Genomic DNA, 23,444 nt, shown 5'->3' on the forward strand with positions numbered 1-23,444 from the left:
CTACATACCTTACATATTAAGGGGATAAAGAATTCAGGTTTTGGAGTCATTGTTGAAGTATTAAGGTGATGTAAAACATTCTGCAGGAGTCACATAGCATAACCAAATGATCTCATTGGTAGTGGTTTGGAGAAGCATTTTAGTAAAGTGGATATCAATCTACTAAACTGCTATTCTGGGTGATTGTAAACATATACTCATTGAAACATGAGGTGAATGACCAGCAACTTTTTAAAGAGGTAAAGGGTCTTCAGGGAAATTAGATGATGAGACAGGTGCTCCAAACAGAGTAGAATTGCTGAGTACAGTTGACCAGCAGGTCAATTGTGATTAATTCCAGTATTTGAAGTAGATTTAGATATAAGCAAAAGCAGGTAAATTCCAGTTTCCAGCTATAGGACATTAGTGAGTTGGCATTTTACAATACTATATGACATATGCAAATAGTGATTAAACTAAATGGATGGCCTTATTTCCATATAATCAAGATTGTTCAGAATGATTTGATGTGTCGGCTCACAGTTTTTGCAAAACCTGCTGAGATATTTACCAAACGCCAGCAACTGGGGAGTCATTAGTTCATTGCAGGCAATTCAAGCCACACCAATTAGAGAAAATTCAGCAAAATGCAGCCAGCACAGTCAATTTATTTTGTTGAGAATCTAGGCAAAAGAAAGGACTCTGTGATTGAGAACCACAAGTCACAGGGATAGAAGTCTGAATAACAGAATAAAATACTTTCCAACCTGGCCTACATTCAGGGTATTGAAAGTAACATTAAAGACTGAAAGTGTGGACTATGTTGTCACCTGCACACAAGCAATACCCATGTTTGATCTTCGAAAACTATCATTACCTCTGCCTTAAGTGTATAAAGATCAATGTTTTATTTGTGAGTTTCACATGAGCAAAAAAATCCATTGCACCCTGAAATGTGACAATTAACTAATCTGAATCTAAATACTGACAAGCTGAAGGATTCTCGCATCAGAGGTTCTCTCAAGCATGGTTGCTTCAATTGAATAAGAAACTTGTTATATCTGCATCCAGTCTCAAGTGGAATCAGTTCCACAAAAAATGTGCTGTCAGTTCCAACAATAACTATTTCCGTTTAAGCAGAAAAAGCATGACCCTTTTTGTGTTTCAACATCCATGAGGTGCATTGCTAGTTATATGAGAAAAAATTAGTTCTTCATAAGTGGATCTGAAGCCATTTGTGCTGAATTTTGATAATCCTAGTGTAGACTATACCACACCTGACAGTTGTGAAGAGATTTTAGTCTGATTAGAACTTTAAAGAACTGCAATTGTACTTAATTCTAACTACGCTGAATACTTTAGCCATCTCAGCTTCAAAAATTATATTATCATGTAGATGCCAATCGTATGAGAAAAAGCACAATTATTCACAATGGTACACATATCATGCTATACAAACTTCAAATGCAGAAGAATTAGCTAGTAACATAAAAAGCAAGATTTAGTTAAAAAAGAATTTAAAAAAGAATATATGGTAAGAGAATGGTGAACAAAAAGAATGAGAACATAATAATGACTTTACCAGAGCTGAACTAAGTGAGTTGGTCTCAAAAGCTGCTGCTGAAGTGAACACAAAAAAGGAGCTTGAAAACAGAATAATGCAGATTTTTTTTTACTTGGAATATGATCACACAATATTGTGTAAAACTCTGCTTGATGTATTTTTCAGTAAACATTTTTAACACTGACAAAACAACTTACAACTTAAACAATTGGCATTGTTTACATACAATTAGAAAACAGCCATTCATGAACTTCATAAGAGACCATGTACAATTTTTATAAGGATAAAAGTATTTAAATTGTAGCTTGTATATACTTACTATTTTGTAACTAAGCTTACATATGAAATTGTATTAGATGTAAATTTACATTTGATCAGCAGAGCTTCCTTTTTAAATTTTATTTTTAATCCAAATGAAAGGGTTAAGATGGACTGTTATTGAAAGGAGACAGAATCACCAACAATACTAAATGCCACCATTACCAATCCTTTTTTCTGCCACACTTCTTTAAAACGGCAAAACTGAGGGAGAATAAGCACGAGAACAAAAATCCTAACATATCAGATATACTGACAGTTAGAAAACTATTCCGGCAGTAATTTGCAATAGACGTAATACTTGGAAGGTGGGATTAGACTGAATAGCTCTCATTTTTTTGTTGCAGAGGAGGCAACCATTTGGCAGATCAAGTCTATAATGGCTCCTAAGAGCTTCTCCATTAATTCCATTCCTCCACTTATTGCCCTGCCACATGCCCACCATTGTTCCTTCTCCTGTCACATGTACAGTAGGGGAAATTTACAATAATTAGCTACTTTTAAGAATGTTATTCATCAACTTAAAACAAAATTCTTTTTGTACTTCAGGCAAAAGTTACACCATTAAGCTCAACAAATCTTACGAGTGAAAGGTGTAGGAATAACACTTGTGCAAAATTTTACTTGACTGTCACAGCCACGATGGACTGGTTGGCTTCCTGCAGCGTCATAAAATTCCTATGATTCTATAAAGTTTCCTGTCACTACTGTGATATTTAAGTGGCACCATATCAAAATCCCAGGCCTCCAGATAATGGTGCAATAACATACTCATGATACTGCTGTAATCACGACTATGTCTTCAGTTCAATATCAAATGAGCAACTCGAGACACTCTACACTTTGAGTGATGTGTGAAACTGAGTTTTATGTGGCAGTACTGTTATTCATATTAAACCCTTTATGGGATGTGTAGATGAAAGACAACTTGTTCACTACCGCGGTCAAAGTGATTTTCCCAAATGCTCTGCCAAAAAAGATTGCTTATTATATAATATAAACCTAACAATCAACCTCACAATAAGGAAAGAAAGCTACCCACTTCTTTGTGTTTCTGACTTACAGCCTCAAAACAAATTAAATTTTGATGAATCATATTGAGCTTGATGATTTAATAAAGAAATAAAGTTTGTAGCTCAAAGAGACATACTTTCACTATAGCAAGAAAATACTCATGCATTATTCTATGATGCTCAAGATTGCTTTTTAGAGAATCAAAGCAAATGCTATTTTCAACAACACTCAACTGAGTACACACTTTGGCTCAACAGTTGTAAAATTTTTTCATTTTTTTACTGAAAATTAACAATAATTTTAGAGCCATCATTAAATTTGTCTTTTTATGATGAAAAAGCAATGTATCTATTAATTTCCCATCTAACTTATAAACAAACCTGTATCATCTGTTCTCCCATTGGACAACCTGAAGGAATTTGAATGACTTCCAGCCTGCTTATACTTTTTAAACCTGTAGATTGATAATAATTTGTTAATGTGATATTTTAACAACATTTTTCAAAAAGAAAATGTTATTTCATCCAAGCATGATTGCAATAGGGTGAGGTGGTGCACAGATGAATTCTGCTGTAAGAATGGTGTGTTTATCCAGGATTACATGCAGGATTGCTTGTTCTCTTTATGATTGAGGTGGTTTCTACATACTTCATAGGTTAACTGACAGGTTTAGATTATGCCTTAATGTAGGCTAATGGCAGAAAGAATTTTAGGAGAGGTAATGGGCATATATAAGACAGATTAGGTTTAGGGCTGTATACGGCAATATAGTGAAAAAAGGAATGGGTCTAATGTGATTGCACCTTTGAGAGCCAATGTAGACTCAATCAGCCAAAAATGGCTTTCTTCTCGATTAACATAATGACAAGTATCGAGAAACAAGTCATGAATGATTTTGAAACAAAAGTTTAGAAGAAAAGTTCACATGCCCAAAGTAAACGTAACCAATCCTTGTTTAGACAATAAATTGTATCTGGAAGATGCAGCTCTACAGGTGGCCCCAATCAAAGTTCATAACAAAAAATTAAAGCCTTGGGAGGCTCTTCAAAATATATATCAAATAAATGTAAAGACTTCAGTTTTACCCAGTTCACAACATCAAATTCAAAACAGACACTCATCTGTTGTAAAGTGGTGAAAAAAGTAACTTAACTTTTCCTCCTAATCTCTCGATTTGGAGTACCTATTCAGAGAGGATGACCTACAGTTCTTAGCAGATTTAGGCTCTGTCCCAGGATTCTATGTAGAGTCTGCATAAGTTGAGGATATACATAGCTACAAGCAACAGAGCTGCTTGTATGCTTTAGAACTGCAGGCTACAGCCAAAAATATTCAACTCTTTGTCAGATCTCATAGCATTTGCTATCTCATTAAAAATGTTACACGAAGACCATTCAGCCCATGCTACCTGTTCCATCCATTTAAAAAAAGAGATCTGGATTGATCCAACCTTCCTCCAGCAAGTCTGCAGACCAGCAGGTCACACCTTCAAGTGCATGTGAAATACCTGCCTTCTCCCTATATCCCTTCATGCCTTGACCAATCAAGAATATATCAACTTCTGCCTTAAATAAACATAAAGACTTGGCCTCCACAGCTGCATGTGGCAAAGAATTCCAAAGGTTCACCACCCTCATGCTAAAGAAATTCCTTTTCATCTCCATTCCATTCAACCCCCTCTATTCTAAGGCTGTGTCGCCTGGTCTTAGTCTCTCTTACCACAGGAAACCTCCTTTCCATTATCCACTTTTCCAAGACAAGATAGGATTCCAAGAGTCCACCTTATTGTTCAGAATTCTAATGAATACCAGCCCAGCGCCATCAGATGCTCTTCATATGACAAGCCATTCAATCCTGGAATCGTATTCATGAATCTCCTTTGAACCTCCAATTTAAGCACATCCTTTCTAAGGGGCCCGAACCTGCTCACAATGCTCAAAGTGTGGCCTCACAAGTGCTTCATAAAGCTTCAACATTACATCCTCGTTTTTATATTCTACACCTCTTGAAATGAATGCGAACATTGCATTTGCCTTCCTCCCTACAGACTCAACCTACAAATTAACTTTCAGGGAATCCTACACAAGGAATACCAAGACCCTTTGAATTTCAGTTTTTTTGTATTTTCACTCCATTTAGTAGTCAACCCTTTCATTTCTTCTACCAAGTCCATGACCTTACACTTCCAAACACTTTTGAGCTTTTTATATCAGATTTCCAACATCTATAATTTTCTAAAATTGCACCTTTTTTGTAAAAAGAATGTAAAGGTCTGCCAAGCTAGCCTTGGCAGTGAGAGGCAGTTAGAAACAATCTGGGACAATATTAAATAAGCACAACAATTCTTTTTAGTACAGTTTATATCAATCACTTACCTCAGCATATAAAGTACTATAATAATAAACACGATGACTAGCAGTGATGAGAGGGCCACCATTACAGCTATAATGGGCATTTCATCTGAAAAATAAACAGTGAGATGGACTATTAATGTACACATTACTGTAACATAATGAAAACAAAGTTCAAAAGAGAACCTTAAACATTGTATGTCACCTCAATAAGCAACTTCATTAACAATGCAAGACAATTAAGTTGTTGTGGCTTCAAAAGTAATTAATGAATTTGATATTGAAAATCACAGTCATAGATCAATAAATTGATCTTTTAATGAAGATAATCTACTCTAGCAGTGCCTCACAATTTATCTGACTGAGGAACTATCAATGAGATCATTTAATTTTTATGCTCAGTTTCTGACCAGCATGTACAACACGTTACAATTGTAGACCTATGAACTTTTACATAATACTTAACGCTTTATGCATGAGTTGTTATGTGCATTGTATCGTGATAGACAATTTTCTCATTGTGGATGTCTAATGATATGCACTTGGCTCTTGAAAACCATTAGATACAGCAAAACTGTCTAGTTCTGGTGGTTACTACAGCTAATGCTTAAAAAAGAAGCAAGTTTGTTTTTATATTTAAGCTCACCACACACTGTGACCTTTGAGAAGGCCAAGACTAGCATCCCTGAAATCATTAACAGTTGCAAATGCAGACCCTTGAACAGGTATTGTTATTAATAATCACCAAATACACAATCACCAAAACAGCTCGATAATCTGTCATCTAACCAAAAAATATGGGCTACTAAATTTAACAAAGGTCTTAAATACATATTCAAATTAGATGCATCAATTTGCTAATCTGTGCAGAATGAAGGCCATTTTGTGCTCATTAATAACCACAAAATCCTTGCTTTCTTTAAATTTTGGGTCAGTATGATCAGAATGCGATTTTAAACTCAATGATTCTATTTTTATGTATGTGTTTTTCCCCATGGGGGGGGGCTCAACAGTATAAACATTGCTTTTACACTGCAATGGAGATTTAGCAATTTAATACAGTTGAATTTTCGATCTTTTCTCAAAATGGTCACTTGCCTTTTACAAAGTTAACACAAATACAACACATGGTTTGAACACAAAACCATTTAAGAAACATTTAAATATTAATCAGTATTAAATACATTATTTTAACTTAATTACTAAGGCAAGCATATGGTATTAATCATATGCCAAATTACAGTCTAAACCAATCTCTTATACCTGGAAAACCCTTTGCTTTTAAGACTTGACCCACACTGTCATAATTTGGCACATGTAGCTTCCTGATTGAAAACTCTCGGGCCAAATGGTTTGAAATTATTTGTACCTTTGCTAAAATTAAATAATTTATCAAAGACCACTGATCAACAACAGGACCATCCTGTTCCATCCAATTCAAACAATCAATAAATGAACACATGGTCTCTGGTTGTTGATATGCTGAAGGGCTTTGCTGGGTGGACGATCAGGATGTCATGACAGATAATACTACAGAAGGTTTTATTTAAATGGTTTCCAGAATATAAAATCTTTGCCATGTCATAGTAAAGCAAAATATCAGTGGAATCACCAAATGTTCACAGTAGTTAACTACTTCAACATGAGAAGAATATGTGATATCAATGTGAAAAAATGTTCAAAAGGGTTTATGCTTAATCCCTATGAAATGGATAAATTTAATCAATATTTTCAAGATGATTATAAGTTTTAAGTAGTGATATGCATACAATTGTACAAACTGATGTAGAATAAATGTCACAGAAAAAGACCTCGTTTTGTTTGCACGTAGGACTGGCAAACTTTCATTGCCCAATAATAAATGCCCTTGAAGCGGTGAGGTTGAGTTTCAGACTTTGGACCCCACAATGATAAAAGTCCAACAATGCATTTACAAGAAGGAACGGCTTGCAACTTGGACTAGAACATACAGATAGTGGTGTTTCTACACATTGGCACTGTTTCCCTTGGTATCACAAAGTTAAAAATTTGAAAGGCTATTGAAGAACCTGAGCAAGTTGCAGTACTTTTTGTAGATGGTTTGTACTGCAATTAATATGCCCCAGAGCTGGAAGGGATACATGTTTAAGGTGGCTCATAGGGTGTCAACAAGTAGCCATTTTGTATTGGATGGTATTAAGCTTTTTGAAAGGTGAAGCTGCATTCATTCAGACAAGCAGAGAACATTGACTTTGTCAATGGTGGCAAGGCTTTGGGGTTTCAAGATGCAAGTCACATTGCAAAATTCCCAGCCTTTGACCATTTCTGTGGACACTCTATTCTTGTGGTTGGTGAGTTCCTGGTCAATGATAGCCTCCAGGATGCTGATGGTGGGAGGTGGGGGGAGGGGGTGAATGATAGCATACTTGATAATGGCAGGTGGTTCAACTGCATCTCGTTGTATAGTTACCGCCTGCCAGTTTAAGCACAGATGTTACTTGCCATCAATCAAGCCTATGTTCAATGTAGGTTCGTATTTGGAATTATAACTGGTTTAATATGGTCATATGTGCAAAGATACAGTTCATATGGGTTCATTAAACAAGTGTATTAAGGTAGAACTAGGTAACAAATTTCAGAATAAAGTGTAACAGGTACACAGAAAGTGCAGTGAAAGTAGAAAATAAGGAGTAAAATTATCATTCAATAGTCTTATAACAACGGAGTAGCTGTCCTTGAACCTGGTGTTACATACTTTCAGGCTTTTGTATCTTCTGCTCAATGAAAGAGAGAAGAAAAAATGTCTGGTGAATGAGGTCTTTGATTATGCTGGCTATTCTACTGGGGCAGTTAGAAGCATACACTCAATTCCTTTGTCTGCACCCCATCGGTTCAGAGAAAAGGGCTTTCCTTTTCAGGACATCAGAAATGTCCTCCTCCTTCAAAGAACAGGGCTTCCCTTTCTCTATCTTTGATGCTGCCCTCACCCACATCTCCTCCATTTCCTGGACATCCATGCTCACCCCATCTTCCCACCATCTTAATAAGGATCAAGTTCCTCTTGTCCTCACCTACCACTCCATGAGCCTCCACATCAAACACATCATTCTCTGCAACTTACACCATCTTCAATGGGATCCTACCATCAAATACATCTTCACCTACCCCCCTAACTCCCGGCTTTCTGCAGGGATCACTCCCTCTCTGATTCCCTTTGTTCCTTCATTCTTCCTCACTAATCTTCCACCTGGTACATATCCCTGTGATAGAAATGTTACACCTGCTGATTTACCTCCTCCATTACCTCCAAGCAGTCTTTCCAGGTGAGGCAACACTTTACTTGTGAATCTGCTGGGGTTGTCAATTATATCCAGTGCTCCCTATGTAGCCTCAACATTGGTGAGACCCAAAGTAAATTGAGCACCTCCACTCTATGCAACAAAAGGTGAATTTCCTTGTGGCAAACCATTTTAATTCCTATCCCCATTCCTATTCTGACATGTCAGTCGATAGCCTCCTCTTATGCCATGATGAGGCCACTCTCAGGATGGAGGAGCAACACCTCATTCCATTTAGGTATCCTCCAACCTGATGGCAAGAGTATTGACCACTCCTTCCAGTAGCTTTCTCCCCTCCCCCAACCCCTCTTCTATTCCCCACTCTTGCGTCTTACTTGTCTATGATCTACACCTGGTGCTCCTTTATCCCATGGTTCACTCCCCTCACCTAACAGATTCCTTCTCCTCCAGCCCTTTAACTTTTCCACCCACCTGGCTTCACCTATCACCTTGCTAATTTTCCTTCCCTTCCTTTCACCTTTTATTCTGGCATCATCCTCCTTCCTCTCCAATCCTGAAGAAGGGTTTTGGCATGAAACAATAGACAATAGGTGCAGAAGTAGACCATTCGGCCCTTCGAGCCCGCACCGCCATTCTGAGATCAAGGCTGATTATCTACTATCAATACCCGGTTCCTGCCTTGTCCCCTTATCCCTTGATTCCCCTATCCATAAGATACCTATCTAGCTCCTTCTTGAAAGCATTCGGAGAATAGGCCTCCACTGCCTTCCAAGGCAGTGCATTCCAGACCCCCACAGCTCTCTGGGAGAAGAAGTTTTTCCTTAACTCTATCCTAAATGACCTACCCCTTATTCTCAAACCATGCCCTCTGGTACTGGACTCAAAACATTGGCTTTTTATTTATTTACATAGATACTACCTGACCTTCTGGTTCCTCCAGCATTTTGTGTGTTTTGCTCTGGATTTCTAGCATTTGGAGAATCTCTTGTGTTTAAGTAAAGAACGAGTCTATCTATGGAGGGGAGGCTGGTTTCTCTGATGCATTGAGCTGTGTCCATAACTCTTTTCATTTCCTTTATATTTTCATTTGTGTAGAGAAGCAAACATGGAACTGATCTGGTAATGTAATCACCAGTGGACATTTACCATTTAGACCTTATGACAGAAAGCAGGCTATCGATAAAGCAGCTGGAAACAACTGAGCCAAGGGCATTACTACCCTTTGGAATAACTTCACTATCTTTAATTATTTTATGATGTGAAAAGATAACCATGATAAGCTTTTTTCCCAGCATGCATATCATGAACTGAAATCTTGTCTCCTAAGCTATAAATGTCTAGGATTCTATAATTAGGTCGAAAAATAGATGTAGTGCAGTAAAATAAAGAAAATATTTTTGTTACGCAATTGTACCAGAATCAAGCAGATGAAGTTAAGGTACAGGTTACCTAATGAACTTACATGTTGTCTGATTGCTTGGTTGTCCAGGCTAATGGGACCAACTAAGATACAACTCTTATATTTTATAAAGAAAGACACATTGGCAATGAGAAAAGAAGCTTGAAATTAACCTAATGAGAAATGAGGAACCAGAACACTGAGGGAAGCCAGGAACTCAAAGCCATGAGAGAGCTGGAGTATACAGACATGCAAAACTTTATTTTAAAATGTCAGTTCTAAAAACATTAACTTCAGCAGCACAACATTTGTTTCGTCCTTGTTTTCTATTGATTTCGAATCCACAAAATAAAGCACTTGCATGATTGTCCCTAAAGCTCATTTCAAATTTGTTCAGAAGCATTGAGCCAAACAAAATCTAAAAGCCTTAAAAAAAATGCAAGTGCCATGGTTCATGGCCTTTCAAAAGATGAGGGCACCATCGTAACGTAGCAGTTATTGCTATTACAGCTCAAGGTGATCCAAAGTTCAATTCTGGCACCATCTGTAAGGAGTTTGTATATTCTCCCATGAACCGCATGGGTTTCCTCTGAGTGCCCCAGTTTCCTCCCACAGTCTAAAGATGTATTGGTTAGTAGGTTAATTGGTCACTGTAAATTGCCCTGTGATTAACCTAGTGAGCTGTTGGGTGGTGCAGCTCATTGGACCGGAAGGGCCAGTTCTGTGCTGTATCTTTAAAGAAATGTAGATGTATCCCTCCGCATGCAAGTATTCTTTACAAAAGTCTTATTAGTCACAAGGCCAGCAGAAGAATCCCCACCATCTGTGACAGGGTTGAGCACCACATCACCTCTCCTTCAAATAATCCAATGCTCAATATTACCCTTTTAAAGGCAAGTAATTTAATGATAACATCTTTTATATTTGTTAATTAATATCATTTCCTTGAAAATAATCGGATTTTCTAATGCATTTATCAATGCCTGTTAATGTTTGTACAACATTACGAGGTATTTTTCTGATTATTCAGGAAAGTAAATTGGGTACACAGGAGTGAGCAAAAAAAAAACAGCAGTGCCATCCGTAGAAAATCTGTGCAAATAACAAGGACTGAGTATATGCCAAAGGGATCAACTTAAATTATAGATTATCTTTAAGTGCACTGACATCACTTTATTCAAATGCTAATACAATAGTAGTAATAGTGCAATCACTCGAGTTGAATAACATGTTCTAAAGGATTGTCTAGTGTTGAGTCTTCAGGTGACTATAAAGGCTGATCCACATACTCTGGTGCAATGTGGACACAAGGAAGTGGTGGCTGTGGTTGGTGGAGAACTGAGGAGATACCAGATTGACCTAGCGGCTCATTCTGAAAACAGGCTGGCAGGCAAAGGGGAACTGAAGGATAAAGATGGTTACACTTCGTCGGGAAAGAGAAGGCAAATGACAAGCCCAGAATCGTCAGATTCAGACCAAGCCAAGTCTAACACTTATGAACAAGAGAAACTATGCAATTGCTGGAAATCCACACAACCTCTTTCAGAACCCTAGGGTGCAGTTACTATTACAAGAGAAAAGGTGCTCAAAAAGCTGAAAGACCTAAAGGTACACAAGTAACCCAGACCAGAGGAACTGAACCCTAAGAGAGTGGGAGAGTCTAGGACAAGAGGGCACAGTCTCAGGATAGAGGAGCACCCTTTCAAAACAGAGAACTGGAGAAATTTCTTTAGCCGAAGGGTAGTGAATTTGTGGAATTTGTTGCCACAGCCAGCTGTGGAGGCCAGGTCATTGGATGTATTTAAGGCAGATATTGATAGGCTCTTGATTGGACATGGCATCAAAGGTTACGGGGAGAAGGAGATAGGAAAAAAAGGATCTGCCATGATTGAATGGTGGAGCAGACTCGATGGCCTAATTCTGCTCCTATGTCTTAAGGTCCTATGGTCTAAAATGCTGGAGGAACTCAACAGGCCAGGCAGCATCTATGGAAAAAAGTACAGTCAACGTTTCAGGCTGAGATCCTTCAGCAGGACTAAAACTTGCAAGCTTGCTTGACAATGCCTTCAGGTCTTGTTTGGAGAAAACCTGCAAAAGGAATATCCAGAGGATATCGAAGAACACTAGGGTCTGTTTAAATTCACCATCCTCAATACCTGCAAAAATATCCTTGCATACAAATCCAAGAAACATCAGGATTGGTTTGATGATAATGACACAGAGATAGAAAATTTACCTCCAAAAGGAAAGCCTTTTGTTCCTGACAGCATGACATTGGCAGCAAGGCTAAAAGAGAAGCTTACTCCAGAGCCAAGGCCAATGTCCTGTGGAGGGTGAGGGAATTAAATAATTCTTGGCGGCCTGAGAAAGCCCTAGAAATCCAGAGACTGGCAGACTGGTTACACGAAAGGCTTCTTCAGTATCATTAAAGCGGTCAATGGTCCAAGTTACTGCGGATTAAACCCCTTGCACTCAAAGGATGGGAAGAAATTGCAAAATGATCGAAAGGATATCAACGTTCAATTGAGAGAGCACTTCTAAGAACTCCTTAACCATGACAGCACAGCTGACCCAAAGGTTACTAACCAACACCTCTGGACACCTGTAGGAGAAGACATAGGAGAACCTCCCAACATGTAAGAGGACAATCATGCTATCAGGACCCTGAAAAGCAACAAAGTCACTGGTCCTCATGGGATCCTAGCAGAGATCCTCAAGGAAGGTAGACCAACACTCCTGTGTCACATACATGTCCTGCCTCTGAAGGTCTGGGGAAAGAACAACTACTCTACAGCTCAAGAATTCTTTAATAGTGACCATATTCAAGAAAGGAGACAGATTGTGGCAATAACCTATGCATCTCCCTCCAATCAACTGCAGGTAACCACCTCCTTCTGGCAACTTAAATAGTACTCCCTGAATTGCAGTGTGGTTTCCATGTTTACGAAAAATACATACAGTAACACTAAAATATCATTAAAATATTTTACTTACACTTTGAGAAATTTATTGTGCTAACTTAAGTATTGAGCTAGATTACATTCAGCCACACCAGTGGACTGTTAACTTCCTTGACAGGACAACATGAACCAGGCAAGTTTCCTATAGCTAGTTAGAAACAAAAAAAAGAATGCCAGGATTTGCAAATGTTTTAATTCTAGGAATCCCAGATTTTCTTTCCCCCTTGAAAGGAGCCCCATCTAACTGAAGACAGATGCTCATATTTGTGATGTTTGAGCAGAATGCAGAATATCAGGATGTATATTCCTATTTTATTGTGCATCCATATTAGTAAATACAAGTCTAAGCTGTCAAAGTAAGCAATGCTGCAGATTGCAACACTGAAACAGCCAGTTTTTGTCCTCCACTCTTGCTCAGGCAGAAGTGATACCTCTCTCTCCTTCATTAGTGAGAGAGTGAGCCTGTGAGATGTTGAAGTGTTGGGATGGACAATAATTTTTTTTGATGTTTAGAGATCACGGTCTCTGGGGGCTTTGCTGTTGTTTGCTGGGGTTTATGCTTCTGCATGGGAAGGGGCTTTGGGGTTCTAACAGTTTTCTGTCATTCATTCTTTGGGGCTTTTCTTTTGTTTCATAGATGTCTGCAAAGAGTAACAATTTCAGTTTGTATACTATACTAAATTGAACCATTGAAATAGTGGGGTAGTGTTCATGGATCATTTAGAAATCTGGTGGTAGAGGGAAACAAACAGTTCCTAAAATGTTGAGTATGTTTCTTCAGGCTCCTGTACCTCCTCCCTGATGGCAGCAATGAGCAAATGTCATGCAGTTTGCTGTACAACAAATAACAATAGGCCCAGCACCAGTCCATGTGAAATATAACTAGTCACAAGCCTTTGTTCTGATAAACAACTTTCCACCATCACCCTCTGCTTTCTACCACCGAGCCAACTGTGTATCCATAGGCTAGCTCTCCTAGTATCTAATTAGATCCAACCTTTCTAATTAGCCTTTCACTATGGGACGTTGTTAAAGACCCTTCTGAAGTCCATATAAATAATTTCCCACTGCCATTCCCTCATCACTAACCTGTGCTGACTATCCCTAATCTGAATTGCTTAACCAAATATAAGCAGACCCTGTCCCCAAGAATCCGCTCCACTAACTTACCCACCAGTGATGACAGGCTCATAGGGCTCCAGTTCCCTGGATTGTCTTTGCTATCTTTCTTAAATAATAGTACATAAGCCCCCATCAACAGCCCCATCTAGTCTTCCAGGACTTCACCTACGGCTAAAGACAATGCCTCAACAATAACTTCCCAGAAGTCTCAGGATGCACAATCAAACCCTGGGTTGTCAAATGTTTCTTGGATTTACTGAGGATACGTGCAAGAAATTGTGTCTCGGGGTTGTATTTGGTACAAGATTTGGCACTCCGATAACAAATTCAGTTTGAACTTTGAACAGTTCTTGTCTCTAAATGGTACAGCACCTCCTGACTGATGGTAGAGGGTTAAACAGGATGTTGGACATACAAGAAAGGTCATTGACAAAGCTAAGGGCCCTGCATACACAGCGCTCCAGACAAATATCTCTAATGTGTGAAAGAGAGACCTCAACCATCCTCTCCACAGTCCTGGCAATCCTTCATAGGGACTTGTGGTCAGATGCTTGCAATTCCCATACCAGATGGTTTTGTAGCTGGTCAGCACACTCTCGATGATGCACCTGTAAAAATTGGCTAAAATGGGAGTGGAAAGCCTCACTCACCTTATAAAATGCAGATGCTGCTCTACTTTCTTGACCAAAGAACATAGAAACATAAGAAATAGGAGCAGGAGTAGGGCATCTGGCCCATCAAGCCTGCTCCGTCATTCAATAAGATCATGGCTAATTGGGTCATGGACTCATCTCCACCTACCTGCCTTTTTCCCATAACACCCAATTCCCCTACTAAGCAAAAATGTATCCAATTTTGTCTTAAATACATTTACTAAAGTGGCCTCTACTGCTTCATTGGGCACAGAATTCCACAGATTCACCACTCTCTGGGAAGAGCAGTTCCTCCTCATCAGTTCCTGAGGCAAGTGAAGTTATTCCCTCTAATTCAAAAGCCTGATAGTTGATGGGTAATATAAGTTCCTGAACCTGATGGTGTGGATTCTCCTCTTCCCTGAATATTGAGGCTATATCCACTAGTTCTATTCTCACCTATCAGTGGAAACAACTTTTCAGCCTCGATCATATTTATCCCTTTCACAATTATATATATTTCTACAAGATCTTCTTTCATTCTTCTGAATTCCAATAAGTACAGTCCCAGGCAACTCAATCTCTCCTCATAGTCTAACCCCCACATCTCTGGAATGAACCTGGTGAACCTCCTCTGCACCACTTCCAAACCCAGTATATCTTTCCTCAAGTAAGGCGACCAAAACTGCATGTAGTATTCCAGGTGCAGCCACCTCCCTGCTCTTAAATTCAATCCTTCTAGCAATGAAAGCCAACCTCCCATTTACCTTCTTGATAGCCTGCTGCACCTGCGAACGAACCTTTGTGATTCATGCGCAAGCACTCCTAAGTCCCTCTGCATAGCAGCATGTTGCAGTTTTTTTTACCATTTAAATAATAATCTGCTGTTCCGTTTTTCTTCCAAAGTGGATGACCTCACATTTACCAACATTGTATTCCATCTGCCAGACCCTTGCCTACTCAACCTATCAATATCTCTCTCCAGACTCTCCATATCTTCTGCACAACTTGCTTTTCCACTTAATTTAGTATCATCAGCAAACTTAAATACACTACATCCGGTTCCCTCTTCCAGATCGTTAATGTACATCGTAAACAGTTACGGGCCCAGCACTGACCCCGAGGCACACCACTCACGCCACTGACTGCAAACCAGAGTAACACCCATGTATGCTAACACTCTGCTTTCTATTAATTAACCAATTTTCTATACATGCTAATACATCACACCCAACCCTATGCATCCTTATCTTACGGATGTTTTTTAAGCAGCACCTTATCAAATGCCTTCCGGAAATCCAAATAAGTAACGTCCATCGGTTTCCCTCTATCCACTGTGCTCATCAAATCCTCAAAGAATTCCAGTAAGCTTGTCAAACAGGACCTGACTTTGCTGAATCCATACTGTGTATGCTTGATGGATCCATTTCCTTCCAGATGCCTCGCTATTTCTTTTTCAATGATAGCTTCAAGCAGTTTCCCCAACTACAGATGTTAAACCAATTGCTGGTGTTGAGGGACCATGTCAGATTGTCTAATATGTGCACTCACAGAAACATGGTGCTCCTAACACTCTCCATGGAGGAACTGTGCATGAGCAGTGAAGTTAGGCAAGATCAAGTTTGGGGGAGTTTGTCTTGTAAGTTACTCTCCCTTTCTCCTTATTTGTTCAAGATTTGTTCAAGTCTGTTAGGGCATAGCATATTAGTGAGGATGGTTCCAGTAGCAATCTGAACTCTATGCGGGATGTGGGAAGTCTGAGAGACCTCCAGTCTCCACTGTGGAAGACACTAGAGGTGTAAAGTTACCATTACTATGCAGAAGATTCTTGGGAAACTGAAGGGTCTAATGGTAGATAAGTCATCTGGACTAGATAGTGCACACTCCAGAACTCTGAAAAGATTGTAGTGGCATTAATGATGATCTTTCAAGAATCATTAGATTCTGTAATGGTTCCAGAAGACTGGAAAATTGCAAATGTCACTCCACTCTTCAAGAAGGGAGAGAGGCAGAAGAAAGGAAAATACAGGACAGTTAGTCTGACCCCAGCGGTTGGGAAGATGTTGGGAGTCGATTGTTAAGGATGCAGTTTTGGGGTGCTTGAAGGCACATGATAAATTAGGCCATATTCAGCATGGTTTCCTCAAGGGAAAATCTTTGCCTGGCAAAACTGTCAGAATCCTTTGAAGAAATAACAAGCAGGATAGGCAAAGGAAAATCCATTGATATTGTCTATTTGAATTTTCAGAAGGTCTTTGACAAGGTGCCTCACATGAGACTGCTTAACAAGCTATGACCCCATGGTATTGCAGGAAAGCTTCTAGCATGGATAAAACAGTGGCTGATTGGCAGTAGGCAAAGAGTGGGAATAAAAGGAGCCTTTTCTGGCTGGCTGCCAGTGACTTTCACAGGGGTTTGTGTTGGGGCTGATTCCTTTTCCTTCATATATCAGTGAATTGGATAATGGAATTGATGGCTTTGTTGCAAAGTTTACAGATGATACGAAGAAAGCTGGAGGAGCAGGTAGCTTTGAGGAAGTAGGGAGGGTATAGATTAGGAGAATGGGCAAAGTGGCAGATGGAATACAGTGGAAGCTGGATTAAAGGGTTAATATAGGCACAGTTGTACAGAACAAGGTCTTGGAATAATAAATTACACTGGGAACATGTAATTTTCCAGAAGCCATAACCAGACACAGCAAACCAGACAAGATAAAGATGCAAATAAAGAATTAGAAAGCACACACTAACTACTGGATCATCACTCTCCATTAAAATGAAGACATTTATTTATTTACTTACTTTTTTATTTGGATATATCATGTAGTAGGCCCTTCAAGCTATGCCATCCAATAATCCCACTTTACCTAATCACAGGACAATTTACAATGACCAATTAACCTACCAACTGGTATGTCATTAGACTGTGAGAGAAAATCAGAGCACCCAGAGGAAAGCCACGCAGTCACAAGGAGAACATGCAAACTCCTTACAGGTGGCAGCAGGAATTGAACCCGGGTCGCCTGTACTGTAAAGCACTGTGCTAACCACCATGCTATCATACCATCCTAAACAGGTCACTTTTTAATCATATTAAATATATGTGAAGGATTGAAGAACATGCATCTTCCTCCACAAAGTTTTGCTTTGAATTACATGTAGTTTTGATTGATCATTAATGCCTTAAGTATACATCATGATTAGTGACTTTTATTCTTTGTACGCTGATAAGGAATGAGGAACTGTGTAAGATTTTTCATTGGTCAATGTACATTACTTTTTAACAATTGCTAGTGGCAGTTTTAGAGTACCTTTTCTGACTGTGACCATGCTGCTGCTCTCCTTGTGCCAAGTAAATAAAATTCAATGGGGAAATAAATGCAAGGTGTCAGAATGCAGTTATCTGTGACAAGAGACAGTTTAAAGGGGTATCTGAGGAGGAATGCTTTCACCCAGAATTTGTTATCGTACTTTAACGAGAGAATGCTAGAAGCAGAAATTCACATAACACTTCAGTATCTGGACGTGGGCACGAAAACATCTTCAAACCAGAGGATCTAAGTGCTGGAAAATGGTGTGGTATTATAGTTCCTGCAAAGATATTGCTATTATAAATCATAGATAGTGACCATGTGGATGAATGGCATTTACTTCCGATTTCAGCAAAGACAAAGAAGACAAAAGGAAATAAAAGAAACTCTGTTTATCTAATCTATTTAAAAACCATTATCATCCATGACTACTGCAGTTCAACACTTTCAACAATACTGATGGGCAACAAAAAAAAAGTCTTCTCAGCATTAAACTTCAGCAGAAGAACATCTTTTGAAAATGCAGCTCAAGCAAATCAGAGATCAATTTTAAAGAGAATCAAGTGGGAGAAGCTATCTAATGTTTTCTTAATACACAAATCATACCACTTTGACTGTGGCATTAGTAACAGAAATTACTATGTTGACTGTAAGCACAAATGCATGCCCTTTTTTTTTCTCTTGTTCCACTGAAAGCGAACAGCTTGCCCATCATTCCATCCTCCACTGGTTTGACTCTTTTGATCACACCCTCTCAGCAGGACTCCATGGAAGTTGGGGGAGGTAGGACGGGTTACACCTGAACCTAAAGGGGTCCAATATCCTAGGGGGCACATTTAATAGAGCTGTTAGGAAGTGTTTAAACTAATTTGGCAGCGGTGTGGGAACCAGGGTGACAGGGCTGAGGATGGGGAAAACAGAAATAAATCAAAGATAGCGTGCAACAGAGATCATAGAAAGAACAGGCAGGAAATGAAGCTCAATCAAAGCCAGTGGCATGAGTTACAGGGTAATAGATGCATGATGCAGTTGAAACAGAAAGCAACAAATACTGGACCGAGAGTGTTGTATTTGAATGCACACAGCATAAGGAATAAAATGGACGATTTTGAAATTCAGATACAGATTGGCAAATACGACGTTGTGGCCATCTCTGAAACTTGGCTAAAGGATGGCTGCCATTGGGAGCTGAACATACAAGGATACACAGTATATCAGAAAGAGAGTCTGCAGTCAGACTTAGATAGTTTGAGGGAATGGGCAAAGAAGTGGCAAATGAAATACAATGTTGGAAAGTGTAGTCATGCACTTTGGTGGAAGAGATAAACAGGTAGACTAATATTTAGATGGGGAGAGAATTCAAAGTGCAAAGATGCAAAGGAACTTGGGAGTCCTTCTACAAGATACCCTAAAGGTTAACCTCCAGGTTGAGTCAGTTGTGAAGTAGGTGATTGCAATGTTGGCATTCATTTCTAGAGGTATAGAATATAAGAGCAGGGATGTGATGTTGAGGCTCTATAAGTCACTCGTGAGACCACACTTGGAGGATTGTGTGCAGTTTTGGGTTCCTTATTTTAGAAAGAATATACTGACATTGGACAGGGTTCAGAGAAGATTCAGAGAAGATATGACCAAGTTATTTCCCATGGCAGGGGATTCGAGGACAAGAGGGTACAAATTTTAGTACTGAACGACATTCTTTTAGAACTGAGATGTGGAGAAATAATTTTAATCAGAGGGTGGTAAATCTGTGGAATTTGTTGCCACAAGCAGCTGTGGAGGCCAAGCCATTGGGTGTATTTAAGCAGAGATAGATAGGTTCTTGATTAGCCAGGGCATCAAAGCGAATGGGGTGAAAGCTGGGGAGTAGGGATGACTGGAAGAATTGGATCAGCCCATGATTGAATGGCGGAGCAGACTCAATGGGCCAAATGGCCTACTTCTGCTCCTCTATCTTATGGTCTTACGATCTTAGGCATACAGATGCAACAAATGATAAATAGACAATATGGTCTTAAAGAAAACTAACATTCTTACAATTATTACTATGTATCACCAACAAAGAAAAAAGTTGATAGAAATTTCCAAATATCCTTGCTGAAACAAATGAAAACTTTTGTTACGTCACAACAAATTATGTCGCATCTCAAAAACTGAGTGCCAAGCAAGTAACAATCTAGGCAGTAGGACATGGACAATGCAAGACACAGCATAATAAGTATAATCTAAAACTCACCTTTTCCGCCCCCTTGGTCAGATCCACCTGCGTAACAACAGAAGGCAATTAAAAATTACCCAAGATATCAACATTCAATATATTGTGAAGTTCATGATGGCAAATTATGGAATATAGTTCTGACACACCCTTCAGGAACGTCTGTTATTCACAATAATATGGAACAAGATGATGACATATTTATTTTGCTTATAGCTAGCTTTATTTACAGATTTGGTCATATTGGATTAAACCAATTTATTCTAACCTTTTTTTGCCCAACACCCCTCTAAAGCACTTTCATGCTTGCTAACACCCTCCTAAAGCACCTTCATGTATGCCAATGCCCATCTTAGGCACAATATACTTTCTGGCACCCCCATAGTGTAAAAACACATCTACTATAAACTAAGATGAGAAAAATGATTCTGCTTTAATTTTTTAAATATCTTTAAACCTAGCTTACGTATTACCAGTGCACCATATGGCAACTTTGATATCAACATGATCCTTGAGCTTGATGGTTTTCAGCAAGAGTTGAAATATCTGGTTCAAGTTGCAACAGCAAAAGCCTTAAGTCCCCACGCATAACAATGTTCAAGTGGTTTCTGTTTTTTTGTGAGTATGTGGTTCATTACATTGAAGCCTCCTTCAACAATGGGAGGATGGAAATGCAATGAAGAGCAATTTGGCTCTTCTCCAGAACCAGAAAACTTTGTATCACAGAGTAGCCACACACTACAAACGCCAACATTTTTGAAAACCATTTTTGCATCTTCATCATTCTGAAGTTTGATAATTTATTCTTGCGAGCTCTCTTCCTGTTAGACATAGAAACATAGAAAACCTGCAGCACAATACAGGTCCTTCAGCCCACAAAGCCATGCCGAACATGTCCTTACCTGAGAAATTACCTAGGGTTACCCGTAGCCCTCTATTTTTCTGAACTCCATATACCTATCCAAAAGTCTCTTAAAAGAACCTATCGTATCCGCTTCCACCACCATCACCGGCAGCCCATTCCACGCACTCAACACTCTCTGTGTAATAAACTTAACCATGATATCTCCTCTTTCCCTACTTCCAAGCACCTTAAAACTGTGCCCTCTCATGCTAGCCATTTCAGCCCTGGGAAAAAGCCTCTGACTATCCACATGATCAATGCCTCTCATCATCTTATACACCTCTATCAGGTCACCTCTCATCCTCCATCACTCTAATGAAAAAAGGCCGAGTTCACTCAACCTATTCTCATAAGGCATGCTCCCCAATCCAGGCAACATCCTTGCAAATCTCCTCTGCACCCTTTCTATGGTTCTTTTCTTCCACCTTGCGAAGAAATGGGTAATTTCTCTTGCCCTTAACATACTTGTAGAATGCCTTGGGGTTTTCCTTAATCCTGTCCGCCAATGCCTTCTCATGGCTCTTTCTGGCTCTCCTAATTTATTTCTTAAGCTCCTTCCAGCTAGCCTTATAATCTTCTAGATCTCTATCATTACCTAGCTTTGTGAACCTTTTGTAAGCTCTTCTTATCTTCTTCACTACATTTACAACAGCCTTTCCACACCACAGTTCCTGTACCCTACCATTCTTTCCCTGTCCCATTGGAATGTACCTATGCAGAACTACACGCAAATATCCCCTGAACATTTAGCACATTTCTTCTGTACATTTCTCTGAGAACATCTATTCCCAATTTATGCTTGCAAGTTCCTGCCTGATAGCCTCATATTTCCCCTTACTCCAATTAAATGCTTTCCTAACTTGTCTGTTGCTACCCCTCTCCAATGCTATGGTAAAAGAGATAGAATTGTGATCACTATCTCCAAAATGCTCTCCCACTGAGAGATCTGACACCTGATAAGGTTCATTTTTCAATACCAGATCAAGTACAGCATCTCCTCCTGTAGGCTTATCTACATATTTTGATAGGAAACCTTCCTGAACACACCTAACAAACTCCACCCCATCTAAACCCCTTGCTCTAAAGAGATGCCAATCAATATTCGGTATATTAAAATCTCCCGCTACGGCAACCCAGTTATTAATACACTTTTCCAGAATCTGTCTCCCTATTTGCTCTTCAATGTCCCTGTTACTATTGGGTGGTCTATAAAAAATATCCAGTAGAGTCATTGACCCCTTCCTGTTCCTAATCTCCGCCCACAGCGACTGTGTAGACAATGCCTCCATGACTTCCTCCTTTTCTGCAGCCATGACACTATCTCTGATCAGCAGTGCCACGCACCCACCTTTTGCCTCCCTCCCTGTCCTTCCTGAAAAATCTAAAACCCGGCACTTGAAGTAACCATTCCTGCCTTTGAGCCATCCACGTCTCTGTAATGGCCACAACATCATAGCTCCAAGTACTGATCCACACTCTATGCTCACCACTTTGATCATAGTAGTCCTTGCATTAAAATAGACACAGCTCAAACCATCGGTCTGAGCACGTCCCTTCTCTATCACTTGCCTATCCTCCCTCTCACACTGTCTACAAGCTGTCTATTTGTGAGCCAACAGCCCCTTCCTCTGTCTCTTCAGTTCAGTTCCCACCACCCCCCCCAACAATTCTAGTTTAGTTCTAAACTCATCCAGTTGTATTCCAAATTCTGTTTTTCCAGCTCTGTGCATAGTTGATATTCAATGTATTCACTCATTTTGTCAATACAGTTATTACTCAGAGAAGCTGATTTTAAAATACTGGTATCCATATTAAGAACAGTGGTGAGCACTTCTGATACAGTAGGAATTATTAATCTTTCCTCAATTATATGGGATTTTCCACACTTTGCTATCATTTTGGAAATGTTAGGAAGCATTGAGACGACAATCAAGGTCATTTTTAGCTTTCTCAGCAAATGCCTTCAGTGTGCAACACTTTTCAAATGCTTCTTTCATCTTCTGGAACTGAGTAATATGGTAAGTTGTGGCGACCCACTTCCCAGTGTACTCGAACCGGCTCACAAAGTGGCATGCGCCGGCATTGAGGCCAGTCCCAAAGAGGGCACCAAGCCTTCTTCACCAGCAAGGGGAAAAGCCCGTGCACGGGACAAGACTGTGAATATACGCCCCCTACAGCATTCCCGCCCGGGAAGAGCGGGAACAGGAAGGCTTTAAAGCGAGGCCGCGAAGTTTGAAGAAACCTCTTTTGCAACTGCAGCTCACCGACTTCGTGTTGCTATTTCAGTGCTGTGTGTAACACACCGCTACAATTGGTGACCCCGACGGCCCACATGATATTTGGACCGGAGATCAACGACGCCGTATCTGTTCATGCAGTTTCATTAAAACTGCCAAGC

At 39.5% G+C, this 23,444-nt stretch overlaps 1 protein-coding gene across 3 annotated transcripts in view; it reads right to left on the reverse strand.

Moving 5' to 3' along the window:
* ptpra (protein tyrosine phosphatase receptor type A) overlaps positions 1 to 23,444 on the reverse strand; it is a 219,091-nt gene that overhangs the window by 76,572 nt on the left and 119,075 nt on the right. For all 3 annotated transcript variants that reach the window (XM_059965672.1, XM_059965671.1, XM_059965670.1), the window contains 3 exons: positions 20,164 to 20,190; positions 5,251 to 5,335; positions 3,256 to 3,329 (listed from right to left, as the gene is read on the reverse strand). In XM_059965672.1, the coding sequence (XP_059821655.1) occupies positions 3,256 to 3,329; positions 5,251 to 5,335; positions 20,164 to 20,190 (186 nt within the window). The remainder of the gene's footprint in view (positions 1 to 3,255; positions 3,330 to 5,250; positions 5,336 to 20,163; positions 20,191 to 23,444) is intronic.

This window comes from Hypanus sabinus, chromosome 3, assembly GCF_030144855.1.
Source record: "Hypanus sabinus isolate sHypSab1 chromosome 3, sHypSab1.hap1, whole genome shotgun sequence".
Lineage (NCBI taxonomy): Eukaryota > Metazoa > Chordata > Chondrichthyes > Myliobatiformes > Dasyatidae > Hypanus > Hypanus sabinus.